Source organism: Lates calcarifer, linkage group LG13 (genome assembly GCF_001640805.2).
Source record: "Lates calcarifer isolate ASB-BC8 linkage group LG13, TLL_Latcal_v3, whole genome shotgun sequence".
In the NCBI taxonomy this organism is placed as follows: domain Eukaryota; kingdom Metazoa; phylum Chordata; class Actinopteri; family Centropomidae; genus Lates; species Lates calcarifer.
Window position 1 is genome coordinate 16,921,042 of NC_066845.1, and position 27,977 is coordinate 16,949,018.

Genomic DNA, 27,977 nt, shown 5'->3' on the forward strand with positions numbered 1-27,977 from the left:
TTTCAAAATAATTTATCAGTGCTTTAATAAGAACTAAATAAAAATAATAATCTTTTAGATTAGAAATTAGGCTGTTTTGTTAATATTAACAGACGGTAATCGACTTAATATGTCACATTACTATTGAAAATTCATTGGATTATCCACTTCAGGCATTATATTAGTTAACGTCATCGTTCCATGGTGTTACCGCTTCCTGGAGACAGAACGATATCCGGGTTACACAAAAGGTTGCCGCGGTCGCCATGTTGCTGAATGAAATTAGCTCCAAAACATAGACTAGCCGCTAGCAATATCGATATTTTATTTTTTCGCGTAATAACATTTGTTACAGCATGTGATTTACTGTAAATATGACTTAGGGTTTATGAAACTACTACAGAAGTCCCATTCCCTGTAAGTAACACTGTTGAGGTGATAAAATTTGTTTGTTGATTGGCAGCTGGCCTGTTAGCACTAACAAGCTAACATTATTAGCATTAGCTATCACGCGTCCCGTAGCAAGAGTCGTTGTAATTGATTAGATGGCCTAGATAACATTATCGCAGATGTGTATAGTTTAATATTTGCAACCTGTTTTCAATATATTTATTACCCAGCGCTTACCCTACTCAAGTATTCTCACTGTAGCAAGGGGTTTTATCACATTGTAACGCTCTTACCTAGCTAGCTAACGGTAGCTTAAGCTACGCCCCGGAGCGATACTGACAGTGGGAGCTAACGTCGTAACAAACAATGAAAAATTAAGCGAGTGTCCAGAAAATACCGTTTTGTATAGGTTATTTTGGTTGTTAATATAATGTCAGTGCTCTATATTAAACTCTAGAATTTTGTAACACTGCATTTTACTGTAATAGACCGATAACAGTAACTGTGCAGTTCACCATTATCAGTACAAGTAACGATATAACACCTTTGTTTGAAATGCATGTTGGCTTTGGCTGATTGTCAGCAGTAAACTAGGTCAGCCCTGTCATATCCATTACAGAACAGTGTATAACAACAGTATCATTAATTGTCATCAATTTTGTGCTCGTTTAAAATTGCACTCAGTTGTTTGGATGGATTCTAGTGCTTTTACGTTAAAAATGTACTTGTAAAACTTCAGAATATATGACTGCTTGCATGCACGAAAGGCAACAGCCCTTGCCTTTTTGCCATTAACACACCATCTGTGTAGCTGATAATCACATTTTAATATGTGAATGTACCAGCCTTCGCGCATGTGTTTGTGTTCGTCCAAGCAGGTTATCTCTATATTTTAAATAATATAGTGTAACAAAATTTTGCCCTCTGTGCATGTTTATGTATTTGAAATTGGTCATGTATACTAAATGGGTTGTATGGAAAAAAAAGTGTCCAGTCACAATGTGTGTAGTGTAATGTAATATAATTTATACAGTGATTTATACATTATGATGTAGTTAATTTTCAGTGAAATCAGTTTAGAAATTGTTTATAGATAAAATAACCAGACAGGAGTGTCAGTAAAATGAATACCTGACAAATCTGGGAACAATACAATTATCATTTACATCATCACAATGATTTAAAAACCTGAAGACAGGAAAATAAACATTGCAAAAAAGCACCACTTCAGTAATGTAAGCTGTACTACAGACAAGTGGTAGATGTCAATATTTTTTCTGTTTATACTGTCTAATTGAGAACCTTATTAAATACAACTTATTAAGATATTTGAAATCTGTGGCCAGGATTGATCTACTTTTGATATGTAACATGTGTTGCTAGTGTTTTCAGTATGGGTGACCTACTAGAAACAGCCCTCTGACCATTTCCATTTTTGGGTCATATTCAATAGTTCAAAATCAATTACCACTTTGTTTTGCTTTGCCCTTTTCACAGATTATTGTGTTTAGACATAGTAACAGTGTCACGCAATGCACCATGGAAGTGGATCACAGAATATGCAACGACAGCTCCAGAGATCCAAGTCTGTCAGTGGGTCTGAAGCAGAGGAGCAGCAGCAGCCTAACATGGCAGCTATGCAACAGCAAGCTACAGTTAACCACCCTCAATCTCCTGTGACAACATTTTCATCTGCTGCCAGCCCTTCAGCCCCTCAGTCGCCCAATTATCAGATAATCATGAGTCGTAGCCCAGTCACTGGCCAGAACATGAACATCACATTACAAAATGTGGGACAGATGGTGACTGGTAACCAGCAGATCACCCTAACCCCACTCCCAATCCAGAACCCAGCATCCCCTGGCTTCCAGCATACTACCCCTCAGTGGAGGTTTGAGCATGCTCCATCCTCCTACATCCAGGTCACCTCTCCTGTGCCACAGCCCATGCAGCCCCAGAGTCCCACCCAGCACAGCCCAGTCTCTCTGCAAGGTGTTACAAGGGCAGGAGCACCTGCAGCAGCACTGGGTGTGTGTGGACAGAGTCCAACTCGATTTGTTGAAGCTGGTATGTTAGTACGACAAATCAGTTTAGGCAGCCCATCAGGAAGTGGTCACTTTGTTTACCAGGAGGGGACAGCACTGGCCCAGATTGCCCCAGCCACACCTGGCCAGGTACAGCTGGCCTCTGCAGGAGCACCAGGTTCTGTGAGGGAACGCCGACTCTCTCAGCCCCACTCACAGACTGGAGGCACTATCCACCACCTTGGACCTCAAAGTCCTGTGGCCACTGGTGCCGCTCACCCCAATCTGGGTAGCCCTGGTCACATCACCACTTCCAACCTACCTCCACAGATCAGCAGTATCATTCAAGGACAGCTGGCACGCCCTATGATATTTGAGAAGACTCCACAGGGTGTGGTTGCTGGAGTAGGAACCACCGCCACAGCAACTTTCAGTATACCCACCTCCATTCCACCATCTAGCCCATCCCTCACTAGTCCACCCCAGGGGATCCCTAACAATCCACTTGCCCCCACCAGCATGGCTGTGGGCACAATGAAGAAGCAAGTTCCCAAGAAGTTGGAGGAAATTGCTCCTTCTACCCCAGAGATTGCCCAGCTGCGAAAACAGTGCTTGGAGCATCACAACAAGAAAATGGAAAATCTGAAGGAAGTGTTCAAAGAGTACCTGATTGAGCTTTTCTTTCTACAGCACCTCCAAGGGAACATGATGGACTACTTAGCTTTTAAGAAAAAGCCCTGTGTTCCCTTATATACTTACTTGAGACAGAATGACTTGGACCTTGAAGATGAAGAGGAAGAAGAAGAACAGTCTGAGGTCATTAATGATGAGGTATTACATTGGCTGGCTGTTAATGTGAGATCCACTAAGAATTTTATGGTTAGAGAACTGTACATTCATTTCATCAGATGAATATTGTGCCTCCTTTACATCTGTGTCTTTTTCAGGTAAAGGTTGTTACTGGAAAGGATGGCCAAGCAGTTACTCCAGTTGCTATAGCAACACAGCTTCCTCCCAATGTTTCTGCAGCATTCTCTGCCCAGCAGCAGTTTCAGGTGATAGAGGCAACACTTGTCTTAAGCACTTTTTACAATTATAAATAAATTATCTATATCCTTTTTTTTTAGATTCTGTTGAAAATGTGTAAGAGGTGATCCCTTAATAATTCTTTGAGAGTTTGTTTTTACAGGGACATCAAGGGGCTGTTGCTGGCACTATTACAAATCCTGGAGACATGGATGCCTTTAAGAGGCAACAGGCTATGGTGCAAGCAGGTAGGACAAGGATCCTAGACTCTTGTCTCTCTTATGTTGCTTTGTTTCCTCCCCGTTTGCTTTGTTTTCTGTTTGTTTTCTTTTCTCCCTCTAATTGCTTCTGCTTTTAGATATTTGGCATCCTCTACTAGCGCTCTGTGTTGAAGTCTTAACCCGAGGAAGGAGAGGTGACCTGTAAGGTCTTCCGAAGGTCATTGCTCTGTGCCGAGTGCTTTTTTTGCGTTATGAGGGTATTGTGTGTTTTAAATCCCAGATCAGGCTAAGAGGTCCCGGATTGACGTTGGTCGCCATGGGCTGATTTTCCAGCATCCTGGTGTAGCTCCTTTAGGATCACCTGGCGTTCCACTTCAGCAGCTTATGCCAACTGCGCAAGGTAGGAGTGCTACTACCAGGCCGTTCTGTGTTCTGTTCGATGCTGCTGGACGTATCCCCTTCCTCAATCTAAGGAGATTTTAAAAAGCGAATCACAACATTCATCTTCTATTAAAAAAAACTCCAAGCAGCATCAACAAACAGATCTTCATCCATCTGCTGGATTTCTCAGCAGTCCACAGGAAGTTCAGGCTTAGCTGTACCAGCACCAGCTCTCTCTGTCAGGATAAATGGGGAAGAAGACAATCCAAGTCTGAAGAAGAGTAGCCACTCAATGGGAAGATGCCATGTCTTATGATTTTCCTTTTTTGTTTTAACTATTGATCACCCGTCGTTATCCATCTCTTCTTTTCTGAAGTTTGTTCCTGTTAGTCTTCTTTATTTGGACAGACCTTCCCGTGCTGATGGATTTTCATCTAATTTGGAGGTGGATCACAGAAAGTGGGAACCCTGTGTGAATAAATTCACTTTCTAATGGGTTTTGCTTGTTTTCCCATTTTATGAATCCACGTGTCATGCTTCCTTTTGGTTTCCCATCATCATTCCTTCACAAGTCTTTCCCTGTCTGATTGTCCGTCCTTGCATCATCAACAGGGATTCAGAATCATCAATCTTCATACGTTACACCTTCAAGAGTATCTTTATTTACCTCATGTTCACATTTAGTTGATTTTCTTCCATGTTATTTCATGGCATTTTGTTCTGACTTGGCTTCTTTCCCTCAGTCTAAGTAGGAGGGGATTCATGTGGAGGAGTTGTGTTCACGGCACAGGTTTTTGCGATTGTGGTGGTGTGGGTGTGTCAGGGCCAGGTGTTGATGGCGTCTAGGCAAGGTGGTGTGACGTGCAGGGAGGTAAGGCAGGCGCTGCTTTAGTGTGCACAGCTCCGCTCAGGCCTGCTGTCTGCAAGACCCCATGTGTGTCCTTTTTGCTCATCTCTGTGCTTTGTCGCTATGTGAGGCATCCAGATGCCTTGGTTACCGCTAGAATGACATCGCTTCATGCATGCCAAACATATGGTGTTTTTGTAAGTGTCCGCTCTGCATTTTTATTTCCCCTTTTCTCTCCCTTTCTCTTTACTGTCAGAAGTTATTTTTTTCATTTTCCTCTGTAACATTTCTATTTTTCCTCTCTAAAACCTTTCTTATTGCATGTATAATTTTCAGTGTTTTTAACCACATTCTCTCAACATTTGAAATGCAATGTTTTGGTTTTGCATTAATCAAAGTAGTATTTTATTTGAGAGACATGTAGATTCTCACATTGATTTCATTTCTTCTGTAATCATTTTGCTGTATGAGTTTCATTAGTTTCGCTCTGATCATCAGGAAGTAGTATATACTACTGTTGATTCATACAGTACATCTAGTTCATTAAGGCAAGGTTCTGAGGAGCTCTAATATCTGAAGCTCAGTCATGTAAAATTTAAAAGTACTATTTTATTATCTTTTTAGCTTGAAAAGATGTAACATTTAAAGGGGTCTCTCAAATATGTATTAAGGGAAAGCTACTAAAACACTAAATGACATTTAAAACCTTTTAATTCTGTCAAGAGCACTAAGGACTTTTAAAAAACACTTCAGATGACAAGATTGGCAACTTGATTTTTAGCATCTTTCTTTGTGTTGCTTTCTGTATCACCCCTTTGTGTGTCCTATAATTTGGTTACTATGTGTACAGGCGGGATGCCGCCTACTCCTCAAGCGGTCCAGATTGCAGGACAGAAGCAGAACCAGCAGCAATACGACCCGTCCAAAGGTCCTCCAGTGCAGAATGCAGCCAGCCTGCACACTCCTCCTCCCCAGCTGCCTGGCAGGTTGCCCCAAGGTGCCCTCCCTATGGCAGGCCTGCCCATGACACTCTCTCAGCAGGCTCAGTTGGTGGAGAATACAGCTCAGCCTGGTGGTCAGCTTCAAGCACAGGTGAAGGTACAGACGGGTGCGCCTGTCCTGACTACAGTAAACCCCCACACACAGCTTCAGGCCCAGCTGCAGCAGCAGATGCAGCCAGGTCTTCATCTTCAGTTGCAGCCTCCACCACAACAGTCCCAGGCCATACTACAGTCAGGACAAGCGGTCAGTTTATGTGAAACCATATCAGTGCAGTTTTCATCTATATTTGTGACTAAATGGTGATGTTGCTTTTTGTCCAATTAAGGATTTTTTTTTTCTCATTTCTCTACAGACGGTGGCACTCGCTCGCCCAGGTACAGATTCAAACCAGCCAGTTCAGAGGATTATGACCAACTCAATATCCATGACATCCATGTCTCCTGCTCCCCTCTCTACTTCCTCCTCTGTTACAACCCCCCATACTGCAAGTCCTCTCCGTGCTCTTGGTTCTAACATCAACCCAAGCACCCAGTCCAAACTGACTGGAACAAATGGCATATCCACAGTCAAAATTGGTGGTTTTGGTCAAACTGCCACCATGCAGTCCTCACAGGAGGGTTCTCAGGATAAGCAAGTGGAGCAAGCCAAACTGGTGAGTTCCCTAAGTACACTTAGTTTTCAAGCAGGTGTCTGCAAATGAATGAAAACTTTTTGCTTGAATAGATTCTCTCCTTTTAAATGTACTAAATATGCTTTTTTGATACTGGTTCGATGCTGTATTTTTTCAGCTTTTTTAAAATAAAAAAAATAAAAACAAAGATGTTTACTTTTAACTTCCTCATAGTTACTTATCATGAAATATGACAAATAGGAATAATGGGAATAATTCCCAGTGATGTCTATTTTTTTATATGTCCTGTTTTTGTGTATTGTCTTGTATTTTGACTATGCTCACTGAGCTAGGTATAGTGGGGTTCTAATATACCTAGCTGAGCACCTGAAACAAGGATTAATATTTGTGATTAATATTTTGATGTCATATACGGTTTCTGTTTCTCAGGAGAGTCAAGTGCATCAACGCATCTCTGAGCTAAGAAAGGAGGGCCAGTGGTCAGCCAGTAGACTCCCCAAGCTTGTGGAAGCTTCACGTCCAAAGTCCCACTGGGACTACCTCTTGGAGGAGATGCAGTGGATGGCAGCTGACTTTGCTCAGGAGAGAAGATGGAAAGAGGCTGCTGCTAAGAAGGTACAGCTGGATGAATGGAATAAATCAGAGAGAAATGTGAAATTACACAGCCGCACAACAAAAGAACATGTCACAACTGATGTCTTGTTCAAAGCCAACTGTCTCATGTGTCTCTGCTACAGCTTGTTCGCACATGTGCCCGTTACCATCAAGAGCAGAAAAAAAGTGAAGAGAGGTCAAAGAAAGAAAGGGAAATTCATCTTCGTCACATTGCCAGCACAATTGCTCGAGAGGTTGAATTCTTCTGGTCAAACATTGAACAGGTATGTTTACATTTATTTCTTCTTGATTATGAAATGTTGTAATGACTTATAGATAATAGGTGTTTTATCAGTGTGAATGAGGTATTTTCTTCTGCCAGGTTGTGGAAATTAAACTCCAGTTTGAAATTTATGAGAAGAGACTCAAAGCACTCAGCTTACAAAAAGCTTTAGCAAAAGGTATGTCCCACTAAGCAACTACACGTAAAATAAAACAATGTATATCATGAGTTTTCACTTTCCATTTGTTCTGGTTCAAAGCTCACCTGTGTGAGTCTACCTTACTTTAACATTTTTAAAATAACCCAAATTTTATGTTGTACTGAACTTCAGTTAATTGTGTTACAGTACCTGGTCAGTCAACAGGAGAGAATGCTGATAAAGAGGTAAGTGCAGTAGTGATACACTAATAAATTACTATGCAAACACACACACTGTGTCTTACAAAGATATTTTGAAATATGTTTTTTCTTTTTTAGGAGGCGGCCACTGCAACAAGGAAAAGAAAATCAAGTTTGTCCTTGGTTGATGAAGATGGTATGTGTCAATGTATAACATGGATGTTTAAAGAGTCTTCACAATTGTTGTTGTAGAGTGACTTTTACTGCAAAAATACTTGCAACTGTTCATTGATTATCTTTTCTTTCAGTCCCAGATGAAGAGAGCACCATAGAGGAACAGGAGGCCATGGAAGGCGAAGCAGACCACAAAACAGAGTTGGTCAACCTTGCCAAAGATGGTATTTATTTACTTATTTTACTATGCTATGCAAATGTGGAACAGCAGAATTAATGAGGAGAAATGGATTTATTCCCAATCCTCATATATATGATATACCCTTGTGCACAACATATATATTCAGATTATCAGTAAACTAGGCTTTCATTGTATCCTTGTTTTCATAACCTGTCATTGTACTGCAGTACACAGTTTGTACTGATGCTCCATATGGCTGTGAATAGTTTGCAACACTGAAGTTTTGCCCATAATAACCTTGTCTGAAGTGAAAATTGCTATACACAGACAAAAACTGAGTTAACATGTTTATTATGTTAACACATAATGCTAGACAAACTTGTTAACAAAGTTGATGTACCCTACTACTTATGATGGTGAATTATTAATGAGCCCAGGTATTTGTGGGCGATCTATCATTTCATTTATTCTACAAGTTACATATAGATATAAATGATCAAAGCTTTTTACTTTTTGTTGCTCAGTTTAATACACAATACAAGTACCAGATTTGCTTGTCTTTGTGTCTGTATTGCTTACTCAAATGCTTTTGTATTTGGCTTTTAGCTGAGATGCCTCTGGATGCTTTGATGAAACAGTATGCTGGTGCCTATGTCGATGGCTTTGATTGGCCTCAGCCCAGTCCTCACAGTGATGAGGATGACATGGAAGAAACTGAAGGTGCATTTGTAATCAAACAATTAAATTGTTGTGTTCATCCTCATACCCGTTTTGGGTAATGGTTGTGATTGATAGGACTCTAAAATAGTTGATATTTTTTATTTTTCAGAAATGGAGAATCCTGTGAGGAGTCCACCTGAAGCAGTGTTGATTGACTCCCTGCTTAGTGTCGACCAGTACCGTGGCGCTGACAAAGCCACTTCCTGTGACAGTGATGGGAAGCCTGCCAGAGACATAGCTGAAGTGGCTGCTGCCACAGAGCTCATCCTGCCCAAGGGCAGCTTAAGGACCACCTCCACAGTAAGACACATACACACACAAATCCACAGACACATAAAAGAAAAAAATGCTCTTTATTAATTTTTAACTGACCTTTTATTTACTAGACCCGCAACCCGGCTCCTTTTCTTCTGCATGGGTCACTACGAGAGTATCAGCAAATTGGTGTAGACTGGCTGGTTAACCTTCACAAGAAACACCTTAATGGTATTCTGGCCGATGAGACGGGTCTTGGCAAGACCGTACAGACAGTGGCTTACATGGCCCACTTAGCTGGCCAAGAGGGTATGTGTTTAAAGATATGCGTGATTTCTTTAAATTTGTGAATATTTTTGTTGTTTTTTTTAAATACTGAATATTTTTGTCCACAGGTATCTGGGGACCTCACCTTATCGTAGTAAGGACATGCAAGTTGCTAAGTTGGGAGGTGGAGTTCAAGCGCTGGTGTCCTGGCCTTAAGATCCTCCTGTACCTTGGCAACAGAAGAGAGCGGAGATCTAAGAGAATGGTAGTTTTTGCTGTGTTTAAACAATACATATTGATGACATTATCAATATAGGAGGCCTCCTTTTTTAAATACATATATCATCTGATAACTCATTTACAGTGGTGGGGGGAAGCCAACAGCTTCCATGTATGTGTGACATCCTACAAGCTGCTGATGAAAGACCAGAGCCATTTTCTAAGGAGGAGGTGGAGACATCTGGTCCTGGATGAAGTTCAACTCATAAAAAACATGACTGAGAAACACTGGGAAACAGTATTTGCTCTCAGAAGGTGAGCTGGGTGATAAATATTGTATTTATTCCAGTTTCCTAAGAATCTAGGTTATAATTTTCACATTTTTTTACTTATTTGTAATCTTTAAATTGGAGCATGGTTAACATTTTTTATGTTCCTGATGATCACAGCAGCAAGAGTTGGGAGTGACAGATTTGCATTTACATGTGTGATTAGTTTTGGGCAAATTATTTATTTGATGAGATCATTTCCATGTCAGGGATTTTTGTCTTTCTCTATAAAATCACTTTTAATATTCTGACAAGATGCTTATAACAAAACTCAGCTGGCGGAGTAACTGAGATATTTCTGTGCATCTTCCAGTGAGCAGAGGATTCTTCTCATCAACACTCCTCTTCAGAATACTCTAAAGGAGCTGTGGACCATGATCCACTTCCTTTTGCCAGGAATCACCAGGCCCTACTCTGACTTCCCTGTTAAGGCAGGCACAGACCAGAACCAGGACTACTGCCACAAACTGGTCATCCGCCTACACAGGGTGGGTACAGCACCATCATTTGCTTATTAAACTGTAAACATGACAACACATTAAAATTCAGAATGATTAATTCACTTCACTTGCAATCCTTAAATGCACATTACATATGAAATTGTCTCACTCTTAACTGTAGATGATCCAGCCTTTCATCCTGAGACGCTCCAAAAGGGACGTAGAGAAACAGCTACCCAAGAAGTATGAGCACATCCTTAAGTGTCGTCTCTCCAGCAGACAGAAGAGCCTTTACGAGGATATACTCACTCAGCCAGGGTGAGACATTTGCATTGTTAAACTGTGTTATCAAAGTAAGGTTGCTCTTACTTACTGGCACTGAGTAATATTTGATAGTCATCTCAAATGATTCACACCTTATTTAGCGACTGGAATTTGAAGACATGCTAAAAGTAGAATGTGCACATTGTACTGTAAATCAATATATATATATAATATCATAATGTGTCAAGATACACATGTTTTACTAATATTGGTTGCTTCTTTCTTTTGTTGTGAACCTTTTTTCATAATCATGGCTTCTGTCTCGTGTGCTGCCTTAGAGCTCAGGAAGCGCTGAAGACAGGCCATTTTGTCAGCGTGCTTCAGGTCCTGATACAGTTACAGCGAGTATGTAATCACCCTGAGCTGGTGGTGCCCAGAGAGAACAGCAGCTCCTACTTCTGCTCCTCTCTGCAATACAGTGTCCCATCACTGGTGCTGGAAGCTCTTCAGAATGACTCAGCCAAGGTATGTGCTTGTGCTTTGCATTGCTGTTGTGCACCAAGGTGTACATAAGCCAGTCAACCCTGTTTAATTGTCTAAACTTAAAAATGATGTGTTTACAACTTTTGTTATTGGCCAATGCCCTGAATGTCAGAGCTAAAAAGATTGTCTTGCCTTTCTGTTTAATTGAGATAAAAACAATAGGTTGTTAGTGTCATTGGACAGACAAAATAGACAGCATCAAGACATCACTTTGGGCTCTCAACTTGTGATTTGCAATTGTCATTTTTATTTATTTTTTAAGAGTTGATTGAATTAAAAAAGCTTGATCCACTAATTGATCAATTAGTCCATATTTGATAAACCAAATTTTGGTTTCTTTGAAGTTCAATATGCTATCCACTCTTTTAGTATTTGTCTATGTCTATGTTCTTCTATTTGGTTGTATGTTACTTGTTTGAGACCTTGCTGTCTATTATTTCCTTCTTTTTGGTGATATATATATATATATGGAGAGAGAGAGATGTTGTTAAATGTGATTAGTGATGAAAAAGAAAATGTGTTTATCAATCAGTATTAATGCATTGTTGCTGCTATTGTTTTTCATCTTATCCTCCTAGATTGCGAACATGTCCATATTTGACCTGATCAATAATGAGAACACACTGACTCGGTATCAAACTGAAGAGGTGGTACCCAAACTGAAGGTCTCTCAGCAGCTCATAGAGGAGATCTACACCGGTCCAGATCCTCCACCACGACCTAAACAATGCCCAATAAAACCCATGAGGTTAGCAATATAATACAACAATAAAATTTCAAAATATCCAAGTAACATGACATGATGTGGAGATCCGCAGATGTTTTGCTCTAAAATGTATACATGATATTGTAATATTGATATTTTAACAAAACGTGATGATTTACTTTTTCCCCTGATTAGATTGTTCCAGCCAGTGCAGTATGGGACAAAGCCAGAGGGTCGTCTGGCTGCCATCACAAGTGCACCAGGCCAGCATCCTCCAAGCTCCCCTGCTACTAGCACCTCTGCCTCTAGCACCAGCCAGTCAGCCCAGAGCAGAGGCAAGTCCCCTGTCACTACTGCAAATACTACAGCCACTTCTCATGGTAAGACCATTTCAGTGGCAATACTTAGTAAAGGACAGGAAATTTAGTTTTTACAGTGGCTAAAGGATTACAGATGGTGTGATCATCAACATAAAAAATTAAAAGACAAATGTAACCACCCATAGACATTTTGTTGGTGCCTTTACCTCATGTCATTATGCTAGTTTTAACCTTGTGCTATGTACATTACACGATCATATTCTGCATGATTGTGACACGGTTTTGGATATAAAACCAGATTTATTGTGTCATGCTTAAAGGATTCATTCATGCTGTGCCAGTCCGGTCATGTGTTGTTTTCATGTGTATTTGCAGCACATTTCTGTACAGTGTATACATATTTATGCACAGAACTGCAAATTTAAAGGTTCTCCTCCTACAACTTAATGGAGAGGTTTTGTACACCTTTACTGACAAGTTTCATGGGTCAGAGAGGTTTCATATGTTTACATTTGTACTTCATGCAGTAGTGGTGGGCTGAACACATTGTTATCCCCTCATGGCAGCACTGCCATTAGGGCAGGTCTAAATGTAAGGCTTTTATTGCAAGGCAGCTGATGGAAAAATTATTATATAAGGGTGATGTAATGAAAAGGGCAAAAGTCATAGTAAATTTGGTATAAATTACTTATTTGCAAGTGATACACAGTCACTGTTGCACCAACTTTTTTTATTGTCAGATAATTATGTTTTCATCAGTCAAATTGTTAGAAGCGATTGATCGGTCAATTATTAATCAATAACTTTTCAGACCCTGCTTGGCCCACCACTGCTGAATATACAGAGGAAACTGTTTGATCGTACTGATATTGGGTTACCCCTAACATGTAGTCCCATACCCCATTGCCTTGTACTTCACAGCAGTTGGAACAGCTACTCAGAGAGCCCAGACTACCCCTCCTGTCAGCAGCAGCAGCAGCAACACTGCCGCCTCCACTGTAGCCTCCTCTGGGAACAGTGGCATTGGGCAGCATGTGCTGGGAGCTGCCCCTGTGGCCTTGGGCCAGACCTTAGCTGGCACAGTTGTGGGATCTATAACTCCCATCAGCCAGCCTGGATTAGCACAGGTCCCCAGGCCAGCTCTAGCCCCCGGCCATGCCATCCAGCCCAGCTTACTGTCCCAGAGGCTGGTTCTTACATCACAGGCCCAGGCACGGTTGCCTAGTAAGTGGCCTCCCCTCCCCTCCCTCTCAGCATTTCCCCTCCACCTATGGCACAACAGTATGGGCTGCTCTACACTGAGGCCTTTACTTGGGGCACTGCTGATATGTGTTCTACTTCAGAAACATGCAATGGCAGTAGCACTGTAGTGCAGCAATTTTGGCTATGGCAGAGATGCCATGTATCAGTAGTTATTACACTCTTAGCAGGGCTGCACGATTAATTGTATTAAAATCACGATCTTGATTCAGAGCAGCAGAACCTCAAATAAACCCGGCAAGAGCGAGTGAGTGACAGCAGCTAATGACAGTCTGAGGCCAGATGTTGTGTTAGGAAACCGCAAAATCAATCCAGAAGAAAACACCACTGATGGCACTGTGCTCGTGCTGAAAAAAGATTAGCAAGTTAATTCTACCATTTTCTCTTTTTCAATTTGTTCTCTTTCTCCCTCTTGGCGCAACCAGGTATTCTGCAACTTTATAAAATTTCAGCAGCGGCAGTAATATTCCCATGGCGGGCCGCTGCTACAAAATGTATAGAGCAAAAACACTGCAGACAGACACTGTCAGCCGGTCTTAACTCGTCTTATCACCACACATCCACTTTAGATGTGCGGATTCTCGCAGCAGGCATGCAGCTGTCAGCAGGCAGGTGGAACTCACTTGACACTGGAGCGGAGAGAATCAGAGCGAGTCACACTGCCTGCATCGTCATTCTGCCCTCCATTTTCATTAAGTATCTAACTCTAAAGTTAGTTTTGTGGTTTGGTCATTTTAAGACAAGTTTTGGTTGTAAAGTTTACAGCCTGTCACACTGTTTCTCCTGCAGTGCTGTGTGTGTGAACTGTGAGGCAGCTAAAAAAAAAAAGTGTTAACTCATCCACTGACATTCTGTGAGTCATTTCAGGGTATTCCAGCATATGGTCTAGACCATACTCATTAAGATATGGCCTGTCCTATATCAGGCACCATTATGTTTTCTGTTCCACTTCCTTGTGTATCGGGTAAATGAGTGCAAAAAACATGTTGAAAAAAAAATCGTGAGAAAGAATTGTGATCTCAGTTCTAAGCAAAAAAATTATTGATTCTCATTTTTTCCAGAATCGTGCAGCCCTAACTCTAACAATAATTGTATCTGTAGCCATATCAGCAGCATCTCCACAGCCTCAGCATTCCCCAGTTTCTCTCTCAAAACCTGCATGTACACTATGAACGACCCACTTATGTTACACTACACATCACTACACTATTTAACTTAATTATTATGTCCCCCCTTCTTTTAATCATTTTTTCTCCCAGTTTACTAATATTCTTTTGTCTCTTGCATCAGCCCAGCTGCAGGACGAAATCCCAAAGCTTTGGTTGTTTCATTTTTTTCTTTGCTAATGTTATGGTTTCACTCTGATGTTGAGCATCACTGTAAAGCATGTGGAAATGGTCCCACAAATTGCCAACCCTTTCTGCCTCAAATGTGAACAGAGAAACCTTTTCAGGAACAACACACAGTATTTGAATATATAGAGGGGGAAAACATATTTAAAAATTATCAATTTTTTTAATTTCAAAAGTTCCAATTCTGCAGTTTGATAGATTCCAGGTTTATGGTATGGTAAGCAAGTTTGCTGGAGCAATTTGAATGTGAATCTTGGAGTAAACATGTTTAAATTATAATTTTATTCCAGCAGGTGTCAGGTAAAATTTCTCAGAATTTGTGTGCATAATTCAATGTCATGTAAACCTGACCTCGGTGCACACTAATATCTTGATGAACTTGATTTTGGTGGCTTAAAATGGTTCGTGTGTCCCGAAATTGGCATTGTACTCAGAGGGTTACTGTCTAAAAGAGGTTTATGAACATCCCTCATAGTAGGCACTTGTAATAGATTACATACTTTTGTCTGGTAGCTCTGTTAATGTATTTTTAGCAAACATGATCCTCCTGTTTTCTGAAATTTGCTTTGTGGTCTGAGAAATCCAAGCTTCATTATGTCATTTCCAAGGTACTTGTAGTTTACTTTGAAAATTGCATGAAAGGACAATATGCATAAATTTTCAGTTTCTCTTCTACGCCTATTTTCTGCATATATTTTCTAATCTAACATTGATCAGAATGACAACATTGCTTGATCAGTAATGGCTATAAAGGGTAAAAACCAGTGTTTCATATAAATAAAAAATGGAAAAAATACAAAGTTATGATTGATACTAATTACAGAATATAATTGACAGAATATAATTTATTTACACCAATACGTCTGGGTGACCAGTGTGTTGGTTTGAAAAGGCAGTCAAGTGCACCGCTTCATGTTTGTGTATGTTTCAGGCTCTCTGTCTCACCTGAGGACCGCCCTTATATTCATTTTCTTTCCCCTTCAGGGTTTATAAAAGTAGGAGCTGCTATGGTTCTGTTGTGGACGGCGGCTGTGCTCGTTCCACTGATTAATCCACCCTGGTTCTGCATGTCTTATCTTTTTTTTCACCCTATAACTAACTGATACAATGTATATTGTTTTAACTGTCAAAATGTGACTCATTTCAGTGCTGTCTGTGATTAAGTATGTTTTTCCTTTCCATTAAAGGTGGAGATGTGGTGAAGATTGCCCAGCTGGCCAACATTGCAGGCAGTCAGAATCGTATCTCCCAACCAGAGACGCCTGTCACTCTGCAGTTTCAGGGGAACAAGTTCACTTTGTCCCCCAGCCAGCTCCGGCAGCTTACCACAGGACAGCCCTTGCAGCTCCAAGGTACACTCGGTAATGTACATCCCATTGTCACACTTCTTCCTCAACATAATTCTCTTCATTCTGTCCTTTATGTTCTTTTGATATTTCTTTGTAACTCACCTGGTTTTATAATTAACTTATAGATTGAGTCAGTTTTTAGACATGTATATCAAATTCTGGACCCTTATTCTACTTCATGTTTTCAAGACATCAGAAGCCATAACCGTATAACTACAACATATGTGGTTTGATTCTAGCCAGAGGAGTCTTTAAAGGTGTAATATGCAGGATTTATCATTGGTCAAACAGTGGTCAAGCAAGCTAGCAGTGAAAAAGAGCACTGAAAGAACAAATAAACACACCCAAACTGCCACACACATTTTATCTTCATTTTTTTGTCTATAGTTTTATTGTTGCAGTTTCCTTGACGTACTGTTGTTTTTGACTTTTTATGTGATGCTTAATCCCGATAGCATGATAAGTTGTTTTTATTTTACATTTTTGTATTTGCTTTTGTTTTTTATTAAATACCACTCTTACTGAAGTTATGTTTTGAGAGGGCACCTCTTACATTGGTTACTTATTATGTGTGATGGGTTTAGGAAACATCCTGCAGATTGTGTCAGCTCCTGGGCAGCAGATCATCAGGCCCCAGGGATCTATGGTAATGCAAACAATGCCACAAGCTGTTCCTGCCTCCAACGCGTCATCTACACCTGGTACACCTCATCCTGCCCTGACAACAGCCCAACAAGGTGACTCACTGACAGTGCAGATATTGCATTGTTATCTTTGATAAATTCTCTAAATCAGTATCAGTTTATTATTGTAATGCTGAAAGTTAATACATTTGTGTTGGACATAAAATGCTACCTTGTCCTACTCATTATACCTCTTTCCCTGTACAATATTTTCAATGTTGGCATCGTCAATAACACTGCTCTTTTCTTTTTAAGGCTTGGGTATGACTACAAATGCCACAACAGCCCCCGCAAAGCCCACTGGTCCAGCTCATGCTGGTTCTCAAGTAAGTACATTACTCAAACAAAATTATTTATAATGCCCAGGTTTGCTTTTTCATCTGGAGTCAAAACATTTTACAGCATACAAACTATGGTTGTGTGAACAATCTCTCACTTGAATGTTCAGGAGTCTTCAGAAGAAAAGACTCAGCAGTTGAAGGAGCGTTTGAGCCGCCTGTTTGAAGCAAATGAGCGACGCTGCAGCCGCAGAGTGTTGTATGGGTCAGACCTCGTGCAGGCATGCACTTTGACCTCAGAGCCTGGTCTCTCTGCTCTGACAGCTGGAGGCTGGAGGTGGGTGGGCAGAGAGAGCTGCCTCCGGGCTCAGAGGACCTGTGTGGCTACCACCTCTGCACTGCAGTCCACTCTGCTGTCTGTGGAGGACCGTCTGGAGGCTGCCAACAGCCTTATCAAGAGGTATTTCAGCTCTGTGCTAAAGTCCCCTCTATTCTATGCTGCACGTTATTTGAAACCATCATAAAATACCTTATAAATGAATGCACTGTGGTTATTGTGGTAAAAGAAAATAACAACTTACCTATGAGGGTTTTATCACAATGCTACTCTGTAGGTTTTATTTCTTTATCCATTTAAAAACTATCTGATATGCATGTATTTATCCATCAGTGTTGACTACTATTGTCATCTTTTAGGCTGGTATGTGTGGTGCCTCGAGCTGTAGCACCACCTCCTCACCTGTATGCAGCCAATCCCCCAGTTCCCTATAGCCTTGAGCAGAAGTCTCTTCGCTGTCGGCTGCAAGAGGCCTGTGCTCCCCACAGTGCGGACATCCACCGCTTGGCGTCCAGGCGTCTCTTCCATTTCCCTGACCTGCAGCTAATGCAGATGGACTCAGGTCAGGCCAAGGCTTTTTTGGACTTTTTTTTTTCAATAAAGCAAGCCGGGACTGCAAAATGAATTATTACAACGTAATAAAGTAACAACAATTATGTACTACATGAAAGACAAGCTCCACTTTAATCCTCCTGCCTACATGGACTGAATGACTCATCCCACATTTTGTAATATTCCTTCCTTTCTTAAGATAGACAGTTCTTGTCTGTCTGAAGAAATATACAATATTTAATGATAATTTAAAAGAAACAATGCTGATATCACTTTTTTCCATACTCAGATCAAGTATTCTTGATCAATGTAAATACTGTAAAACTGCTCAGGTCACAGAGGAAAATGCAGAAACATAGTTACTGTTACCAAATGTTACTGTTACTGCTAAAATAAACCACTGCAGCTGAGGTAAACCTTGCTGAAACACCACAAACTGGAAAATCTAACTATGCCAGATAATAAATTCTGATGTTTTTATTTTCCAAAGGTAAACTGGAAGCTCTTGCCATTCTGCTGCAGAAGCTTAGGTCAGAGAGCCGCCGTGTCCTCATCTTTACTCAGATGGTGAAGATGCTAGACATTCTGGAGGCCTTCCTAGATTACAGACAGCTCACTTATGTGCGGCTTGATGAAAGCTTCACTCCTGACGAACGACAGGTAAAATGATCACCATTTAAACTGGTTCTGGCAAGCCACACTTATAATACTTTATAATACTTGGCTTCAATTAAGTCATCATTACCTACATCAAAAAGTGCCATGGTGACAATGGAAATGATACATAGAATTAGAGCAGTAACTCTTGTCATAGAGCGTTGGAGCTCGGTATCATTGTAGTGATCAATTGATCAGTTGTGGGCAGGCATGTGCAGTGAAGGGCAAGAGTGTATTTTGGTCCACAGTTGTCAAGCATGGACTGGTACAGTCATCCAGTGACCTTAGATTGTGGTTTTCATAGACATCTAAACCTTTGTGTGCCTCCCTGTCTAACACTGGGACCTCCTAGTGTAAGTGCAGAGTTGTGGCTCAACAACAGGACAGACTTGACATCTTGATCTCTCCCCTTCCTGCTGCACTGTGTTCCTGCCAGGGCCTAAGTTTTACATTAGTTACTCTGGGTTGCTGGGTTTAAGTCTTTTCTATTTGCTGTGTACTTTTTCCAAGTCTAAGTGTTTCTACTCTGTCTGAACTGTCAAGTTCAGTATTGAAACATATTCCTGTCCTTACTTTGTGTCATCTATTGTCTGTTATTAAATCCTCTTGTTCCTGGGTCAGTTAATTAGACCTGGTTTTGCTCTAAGAAAATAAAGATGCAGACAACTAATTGGCCACAGCAGTTGCATCAAAATGTATAATAAAGAGGGGATGAAACTTTAATGAGCCTTTGGGGAATTTACTGTTGCATATAAATTAGGATAAAGATAATACAAGGGGATAAGTTTTTAAAAAAAACAGTTTGCTACAAACTGCTGAGATAAGCAAAGAAAATAGATGAAAAACATATCTTGGCCTTTGTCCCATCTGTTCATGCACTTGGTTTTGTGTCCCTGCAGGAGAATATGAAGAAGTTTAACAGGAACAGGCAGGTGTTCTGCAGCATCCTGACCAACCGCTGCTGCTCTGCAGTTGGGACTGTTTTTGATGCAGACACCATCATTTTTTATGACACAGACCTCAATCCCAGCATGGACGCCCACACCCAGGAGTGGTGTGACAAAATTGGACGTTCCAAGGATATACACATATACAGGTGATATTATTAATACATAATAATATAATCTGATTTTGTGTTTTACTAGTACTAATAAACTACTTTAAGTACTTTGTTTTTGCATTCCTTAACATGTAACTTGTAAAATATGAGAGGCAAATTTTATCTCCCTAACACTGGTACCTCCCTAACACTGACCAGATGCTACTTTTGTTTACTTTTTTTGGGTTGCCCAGGTTGGAGAGTGGGAACTCCATTGAAGAGAAGTTACTGAAGAATGGCACCAAGGACCTGATTAGAGAGGTGGCTGCCCAGGGCACTGACTACACCCTGGCTTTCCTCACACAAGTAAGATCAACTCACAATGGTCATCAGAAACTCTCCATTCTTTGTAATTGCTTAAAGCTACACTTATGCAAACTCTGAAAGCTAAACAGTATCAGTAAAGTTACCATTTCTTCACCTGTGGAATCAAGACCTGTTACTATAGCTTTATTTAACCTGGGACATAAAGTAACTGACCCGATAATGTGCATTTCCAGCGGACAATCCAGGATCTGTTTGAGGTTGAGGCAGGGTCTGGAGAGAAGGTGGAGGAATTTGTGGTTCTTCATCAGGAGCCATCAGCATCTGAAGCCATTTCTCCCAGAGTGGCCAGACCCTACATCCAGGCTCTCCACAGCATAGACCTGGATTCCCTGCCAGAGCAGGAGGAGGAGCAGCAGCAGCAGCAGCAGCAGCAGCAGCTGCAGCTGCTGGACGAGGAGGAGGGATTAGCAAGCAAAGAATCAGCAGAAGACAACCAGGAGTTAGAGAGCCAAGCAAAAGAAGAACCTGCTCAGATAGAGGAGCTAAATGCAGTCATGGAACAGGTAGCTTTACTTTTTTTTCTACACTGTTTGGATCTGGTTGAAGCAGAAAATAACAAATACAAGCAATAAATTAGAATAAAAATATATATATTTTTTTTGCCTTACTGGTTTGCATTTACATTTACTTATCCCTTACAGCTCACACCAATCGAAAGGTATGCTCTGCATTACCTTGAGTACCTCCACATCAGTGATGATGAGACTGCTCTCAAGGTAACTTAAACTCTAATGTAATCATTTATTTACAAGCTTGCCAGAATATAGATGAGCAAATCATTCCATTAACTTAACTACTCATTTCAGATTTATGTTGGCATTTCAGCGCAGTGTTTGTTCTTTGGTAAATTTCACTGATGCATGTTTGTGTTTATTTTCCTCAGGAGCGGTTGGAGTGCTCTAAGAGAGGCTGGGAGCTGCAGCAGCTGCAGAAACTGAAGGAGGAGGAGGAGGAGCGGCAGATGATGGAGGGCGATGAAGATCTCTTTACCTACACCAGAGAGGATGCCTATAACATGGTGGATGGCCATTGTTATCTCTGCCAGTCAACTGTGTGTATAGACTTTGTTGCACTGTTGTTTACATAAACGTTTTCTCTGCATTTCAACAGGAGTATGTATTTGATGCAGAGGATGGCCATACTGAAATCATGCCGGTAAGCCACCAAATTTCAAATTTGGGATCTTCCCTGATCTGTTCCTAATTAATTTATATTAATGCCCATAATCAAGTCCTCCTCTCATCTGGCTGTTTTCTACTTATGATTTTCCAACACAGCTTTGGACTCCACCCACACCACCACAGGATGACAATGACATTTACATAGACTCTGTAATGATGCTGATGTATGACACCACACCCATGCCAGAGTCCAAGCTACCTCCTATCTACATCCGCAAGGAGCACAAGAGACTCAAGATGGACCCCTCAGGTGAGAGGAGATTTGTCATTAAGGGTTTCATTAACTCTGTTGTACGACAATATGTCAGCCCTGCACTGGCTGTGATTGCTTAATTACGTGTACATCTTCTGTAATGAGGCTATTACGTTTTGCTCTAAAAAGTATTTTTTGTGCTTTCAGACAATGAGTTGTTATATATTTTGTAGTCAATGTGTGTTTTAAGTGAAAGAGTTTGAAAAGACTTTCTAAGAATGGATTGATTTTGTTTGTTTGGCATTTGTGTCCTTACTTGAGTTTGTTTGTCCAGCAGCAGCCAGAAAGAAGAAGAAGGGCCATGGAGAGACAGTCATTCCTCCACGCTCCCTGTTCGAAAAGGCCAGTATGCTCAAAGTTCGCCGCGAGGGCAAGGACCAGAAAAAGAACTTCTCCCTCAAGCAGCAGGCACCTTTTGCCAAGCCCTTACCATCGCTGGTTAAACCTGCCATGGAGGCTGGCCAGGACAACCCAGAGTGGCTCATCAGTGAGGACTGGGCTCTGCTTCAGGTAGTTAACAGTGCCCTTCCTTAATGAATTGATGGAAATGAATAAATCTGTTGAACTGCATGTCACTTGGTGAAAAAAAGTTACACTATATTCAATGTCTAAATAACATACTCATATCTCTGACAGGCTGTAAAGCAGCTGCTGGAGTTGCCGCTTAACCTGACAATTGTGTCTCCTGCCCACACTCCAAACTGGGATCTGGTAAGCGATGTGGTGAACTCCTGCAGCCGTATCTACCGCTCACCCAAACAGTGTCGCAACCGCTATGAGAATGTCATCATTCCCAGAGAGGAGGGCAAGGTAATGAGCACAGAGTCATTCTATGTTGCTGTAAAACTGACTTACTCACCTTGTACATGTTTGTCTAAACCAGTTTCTAACTTTTTTCAGTTGGTGTATGAGGCAAACCCCAAGAAAAAAACCAAGAGCATATACAAGGTACCTTATCCTGGTCTTTGTCTTTGATAAATGTTTCTTCGCTTTGAATTTCTGGCCTCACTTTTGTTCTGTATGTGTTTATATCCTGTGTGTTTGTACAGTCTAAGAACAGTCGTCCTTTGAGGACCTGTCAGATCTACACACAGGATGACAACGCCACTCACATTCAGCTCTACAACAGCCGCTTTGAACTCATGAAGATCATTGCCAGCAAGAGGAGTCCACCAATCAAACCACTGTAAGCACTGATGTTTGTTTATAGTAAATGCTTGCTCTTACCAAAGAGCCAAAACTAAAAAAAAAGCTGTGTCAACAGTCTTGCATAACAACAGTAGAGCGGTTGAGTATTATGTCATCTTTGGTTGATCTTGAAAATGTGCATGAATGTTTGTGTTATTTCAAGGCAATAACGTGCCAATGCACAACTGATTAAAACCAAGAAAAAAGAGGAATTAAGTTCAGATGCATTGATTGAATTTACTATGTTTACAGGCTCGGCATGAATCCATTCCAGAAGAATCCCAAACATGCATCAGTCTTGGCAGAAAGGTGTGATTAATGTTATCATTTTGTTCCATTACCATTTGAATGTTATTTAAATCTAGGAACAAAGAAAAACATAACACCTGTTTTCCATGTCTTCAGTGGAATCAGCTACGACAAGCCCCTACCTCCCATTCAGGTGGCATCTCAACGTGCAGAAAGGATTGCCAAGGAGAAAAAGGTGATTGTCAGCAATGTACCAACAACTGCTTTTAAATGTGTATATTGAACCATGTGCTATGCCATGCTTGGAGTATGTGGGTCTTATTTCCATAAACAAAGATAGCATGTGGTTTGACTGTTGACACAGCTAATCAGAGAAATCTGCTGTTGCAGTCTTCACTTAGAGTGACAGCCTGCATACTTGTGTTACGCCTAGGTAGACATAGTTGCCTATCTCTCTCATGTTGCAGCTGTTCCATTCAAGTACGCTGGTATGTCCCACTATATGTGCTGAAATGTACTGTCCACAATAAAAGGAATGGAGCTCCTAAAAATTTCCATGCTCATTGCTTTTTGAAGTACAAAAGTAAAAAAAAAAAAACCTAACTAAACGATTAAAAACAAAACCAACGCATGTCAACTTTACGCTGTTCTTCCTCAGGGTCAGTAGAAACCGAAATCAGGAGCACCTGCTTTGTGTTTTAGTACTGTCAGATTTAAAAAGTTCTTTTATTTCTTTTTTATAACTGACATGTTGTGTGTGTTTGCAGGCCCTTGCAGAGCAGCAGAAGGCTCAGCAGCTGGCCCAGCAGCAGCAGGCTGGAGCTCCCCAGACCCAGGCTGCGCCTGGCCAGGCCCAGGCTCCTGCCGCGGGTCAGGCTCAGGCACAGGTCCCTCAGGCTGCCCCAGTGGCCGGAGCTGCTGCTGTGCCTAATGCAGCTGTTCTGGTGAGAATGCAAACATCCTCCACCAATATGATTCAACATATAGTGAGATTCAAAAGAAGCCATGTTGTCCTGTGAAGGATTTTAAACATACATTTCATGTTTTTCAGGCTGGAGCTATAAAGAATGCCACTGTGGGCACAACCATCCAGGCTGGTACGTTGACACTCATATGGTTCACATTACAGAGCTGTTAGTGTTCCAGCGGTTAATTCATTTCTTTGTTTCTTCCAGCCACTGTAGGGGGGAATGTGATTGTGAACACAGTAGCTGGAGTTCCTCCAACGTCCTTCCCGGCCAACAAACGCCTGGCATCTCCAGTCATAGCAGGCACCCTGTCTGTGAGTCATGTTCATTTATCACTGCTGCTCTGGCTGAACTCAGCCACCTACTCACTAACAGGAATTCATGACGCAAATAGCCTTTGAAATGGCATGAAACAGAATGTGCACCCATTACACCCTGTAGACAGAATGACCATTACAAGTATTGGAGCCTTTGCTCATTGTGTGACTGTTTCTGTTGTTGTTGGTCCAGCCTGCTGGTGCAGCTGGAGCCCAGGTGGTCCACACACAACAGAGGCCCGTTACGGCTGCTGCTACCCCTGCTGAAGTGGTCGCCATAGCTACGGGGCAGGGTGTCCGAGCTGTTACCCAAGTGACAGCATCCGCTGTAGTTTCTACCACTCTGAGCCCGGTGCAGTCACAGGCTCGTCCACTGGTCACACAGGTCACATCAGGTACTGAACTGAACACAGGCTTTTCTCTAATGCAACATCACTTAAATAATTTACTGTTTCTTAGATCTGACTTACCTCCTCTTCTCTGTCCAGCCACAGGTATGCAATTGCCACAAAAGCCTCTCACCCCGGCCCATCTACAAATGCTCCGACAGCAACAGCTGCAGCAGCACCAACAACAGCAACAGCAACAACAACAACAGCAGGCTGCAGTAGCCAAACCTGTAGCCAAATCCCAGGTACACCACCAGCAGCATATTTACATTGCTACACAAAATTTCATGTTTCTGTTGGATAAATCTGACATATTAGAAGCTGTAACTGAGATGTTCTTTGTTTCTAGTATGATCACATTGATGGCAGTTTCTCAGAACTACTCAGTAAATAGTACACTGAAACCATGTAACAGTTACATTAACAACGTGTATAGTTAAACTGGTAATCTGTGTGTTTATAGGACCTGTTGAAGATGCACAAACAACGACAGCAGCAGCAGGTAGCTGCAGCAGTTGCAGCAGCAGCCCAGGGCCAACAGGCTGCAGGAGCCCAACAGGCCGCCCAGGTGCAGCCTGCACAGGTTGGCCAAGCCAATTCTCAGCTGGCAGCTGTGGCAGCACCAAGACCTGGAGCTGTGCTGGCTAGCACCACTGTGACCAACCTGCGACTGGTAAGACTGTAAAAAGGATCATTCTCTTACACATGAGTACAGAACTTGCAATGCTAGAAGTTGTGGAAGTAATTTATATGTCTTGCATAATAGATTCTCACCATATGAATCAAAAAACGAGATTGTTTTAATGAAAAAATTACCTAGAGACATAAATCTTAAATTATTATTGATGCACAACATTATCAGAGAAAATAAAGAAGTGGGCATGTTATCACTGTGCTCAGTGGTCCCACAAAAACATGGTCCTCTGTACATCCTTGTCCTCTCCTCTGTTTATGTCCCTTCACAGACTCGAGTGCCCACTCAGGCCCAGGCAGGTCAGACAGCCCAGGTGACCCTTACCAAGCCTCCTGTGGTCTCTGTGCCTGCTGTGGTCTCATCAGCTGGTGTCACTACACTGCCAGTCACTGTAGCAGGCATTAGTGTGGCTATTGCTGGCACCCAGAAAACAGGTGTGTTTAAAGTCTGGATTTTGGTCTTTTTTTCTGACTATGATTGTTGCTCCTCATGTCCATGTGGACAGTTTATGAACTGATTTTTAAATTATATTATGGATCAGCTGCTGTTGTTTTAATTATATGCTTGTTTTTGCTCAATACAAATACAGATCAAAACAGGCATTTTTTGTTGAATGCACTCGTTTCATCTGTGTTGGACATACCTTTTTATGACATCCTATTAAAATATGCTGTTAGCACAAACCTTTGATGTGTTCTAAAGTTCCAATATGTCTTTTTTTTCCTCCTCTCTGTCAGGTGGGCCTATGCTGACGCCGTCCTTCTCCCAGATGCAGGTCCAGCAGGTCCAGCAGGTCCAGCAGCTGCTTCAGATGAAGAAGCAGCAGCAGCAACAGGCAGCAGCCGCAGCCCAGCAGAAAGCAGGGCAGCCACAGCAAGGGCAGGCCACTGTACAGCAGAAGGTAAACATGCCACACCAAGATACTGGATTTTATGTTAACTGATCATTTGTTAGGACCATGCAGTCAGTCAGCATGTATACTATCATGGTGTATTTTTGCTGCCCAAATATATTAGTTTTTGAGAAATAATGATCATATTAGGAAGATAAAGTGAGTCAGTTAATTGTGTGAGCTTTACTTTTGTTACTTCCCTTAGATTGGCACCCAGCAAGTGACAGTGCAGGCCCAGACAGCCCAGCAGCCACCGCAGAAGGTGACCTACGCCACCACTACCCAACTCCAACCAGGGATCAAGACCCAGTTCTTTACTACATCCATCCCGAAATCTGGAGCCCCACAGATCCAGGTACATCATCAGTGGAAGTCTTAATTGTAGAATAAATATTTGCAGATAAACAATGGATTCACGTGTTGATATGAGATTTTCTTGTTTATTTCTCTTATCAGGTGGCTAAGGTCCCACAATTAGTGTCACAGGCCAATATTCAACACATTGTGTCATCTTCTCAGCAGGTAAGGTTTTAGGCTGAGCTGTGAACTGTCCCTAAGCTGTTTCTGCTGTAGACTCTTCACCTCCTCCTAAGCCTCATATCCTCAGGCACCATACCATTATGCTCCAGGCTTGAAATTAAATATCGCTGCTTTTGGCCTTTTGGAACTACCTGCCTGCTAAAGGATTAAAAGGATAAAAGTTTTTTTGTGATTAATTTAGAGCTTTGCTTGCTCTTTGCGAGAGCACAATAGTGCTTTTAAATGCAGTGAAATATTTCACATTAAACCTCTAGTGTTTTGTTTGTGTTGTTTCTCTTTAGATCCCCGCCCAGCCTCTGACCCAGGCACCCACATCAGCTCCTGCTCAGGTGCAAATGATTTCTGCCGGGACGACACCAGCCCAGGTGGTCCAGCAGAAGGTCATCCAGCAGCAGGTGGTGACTGCAACCGCCTCACCCCAGATCCAGACGCCTCCTCCCCACAGCCCTGCCCAGCAGCCAGCGGCACCCTCTGCTGCTGAGTCTCCAGTGCAGCAGCCCACTCAGCCCCAACAGCCCACCAAGGGTCAAGCTCGCCAGGGGGGCATCAGGGCCAAAACTCCTGCCAAGCCCAGTGGGGGGAGCAGCTAGGAGAGCAAAACAAATGAAACACAGTTTATCAAGTGTGCTCCCGCATTACAGATTATAACAGTACACTTGTGCTGAGGCACTCACTCTGGTGAGATCCAAAATTTTGTATTACTGAATCAAAAATGTTACTTCAATTCTTTATTTGATTTATGAAATGTGGAATGTTTCTTGAAATTACCACAACTTAAAAAAGAAATTCCCCACAGCTCCCCAGCCCATCAAATGACAGACAACATGCCTTCAAAGTGATGATTAAAATATTACTCAACAGAACTGAGGGGGAGGCTTATTGGTAATTCTGCATTGGGGAATAAGCTGTCCATTAAAATAAGTGTATTCATAAATAGTCCCTTTTATGTCTAATTCCCTTGTTGTCTATAGATACTGAATGGAGAATAATGCACGTTCCTTTAGTCATTTGTTTTTTATTGCAGCAAATACACTGTAAACATGTACTTTAGTATTTTGTGTTTTCTCATAAATTGTCTTTTTTTATTGATGTCAAAGAAAAAAATCTGTATATATCAACAAAAACATTTGTACTTGTAAAGTAGTTGTGTTTTCATTGGGTTTTTTCAGCCTAATTGTAATAAAGTGTTTTGTTTTTATACACAAATTCATCTTTTTTCCTTAGATTTTTTTTTCCATTAAATCTGTTGTAAGTACTTGAACATCTTGTGAATTCTT

The 27,977-nt window shown here is 41.5% G+C and overlaps 1 protein-coding gene across 6 annotated transcripts; it reads left to right on the forward strand.

The window, feature by feature from the left end:
• Window positions 1–209: 209 nt before the first annotated feature.
• ep400 (E1A binding protein p400) lies at window positions 210–27,910 on the forward strand. Of its 6 annotated transcripts, none has more exons than XM_018669070.2 (53): window positions 210–396; window positions 1,867–3,224; window positions 3,341–3,448; window positions 3,583–3,667; window positions 5,719–6,113; window positions 6,223–6,522; window positions 6,931–7,116; window positions 7,239–7,379; window positions 7,478–7,556; window positions 7,725–7,762; window positions 7,856–7,913; window positions 8,026–8,115; window positions 8,679–8,792; window positions 8,902–9,092; window positions 9,179–9,356; window positions 9,443–9,579; window positions 9,679–9,848; window positions 10,176–10,350; window positions 10,484–10,620; window positions 10,905–11,091; window positions 11,688–11,857; window positions 12,011–12,195; window positions 13,057–13,359; window positions 15,935–16,108; window positions 16,681–16,833; window positions 17,035–17,105; window positions 17,228–17,517; window positions 17,754–17,956; window positions 18,437–18,606; window positions 19,503–19,699; window positions 19,897–20,008; window positions 20,203–20,532; window positions 20,671–20,745; window positions 20,913–21,047; window positions 21,140–21,184; window positions 21,307–21,460; window positions 21,738–21,973; window positions 22,100–22,273; window positions 22,364–22,411; window positions 22,513–22,649; window positions 22,904–22,960; window positions 23,057–23,135; window positions 23,668–23,844; window positions 23,952–23,997; window positions 24,076–24,182; window positions 24,379–24,580; window positions 24,674–24,819; window positions 25,038–25,247; window positions 25,540–25,702; window positions 26,006–26,169; window positions 26,366–26,515; window positions 26,617–26,682; window positions 26,982–27,910. In XM_018669070.2, exons 2-53 carry the CDS (start codon window positions 1,902–1,904, stop codon window positions 27,288–27,290), a joined length of 9,330 nt encoding a protein of 3,109 aa, XP_018524586.1. In that variant the 5' UTR covers window positions 210–396; window positions 1,867–1,901; the 3' UTR covers window positions 27,291–27,910. The 6 variants fall into 6 exon arrangements, with proteins under 6 accessions (XP_018524586.1, XP_050930894.1, XP_050930895.1 ...); XM_051074937.1 differs by having other exon boundaries at window positions 21,741–21,973; XM_051074938.1 differs by having other exon boundaries at window positions 15,935–16,099.
• The last annotated feature ends 67 nt before the right edge of the window (window positions 27,911–27,977 follow it).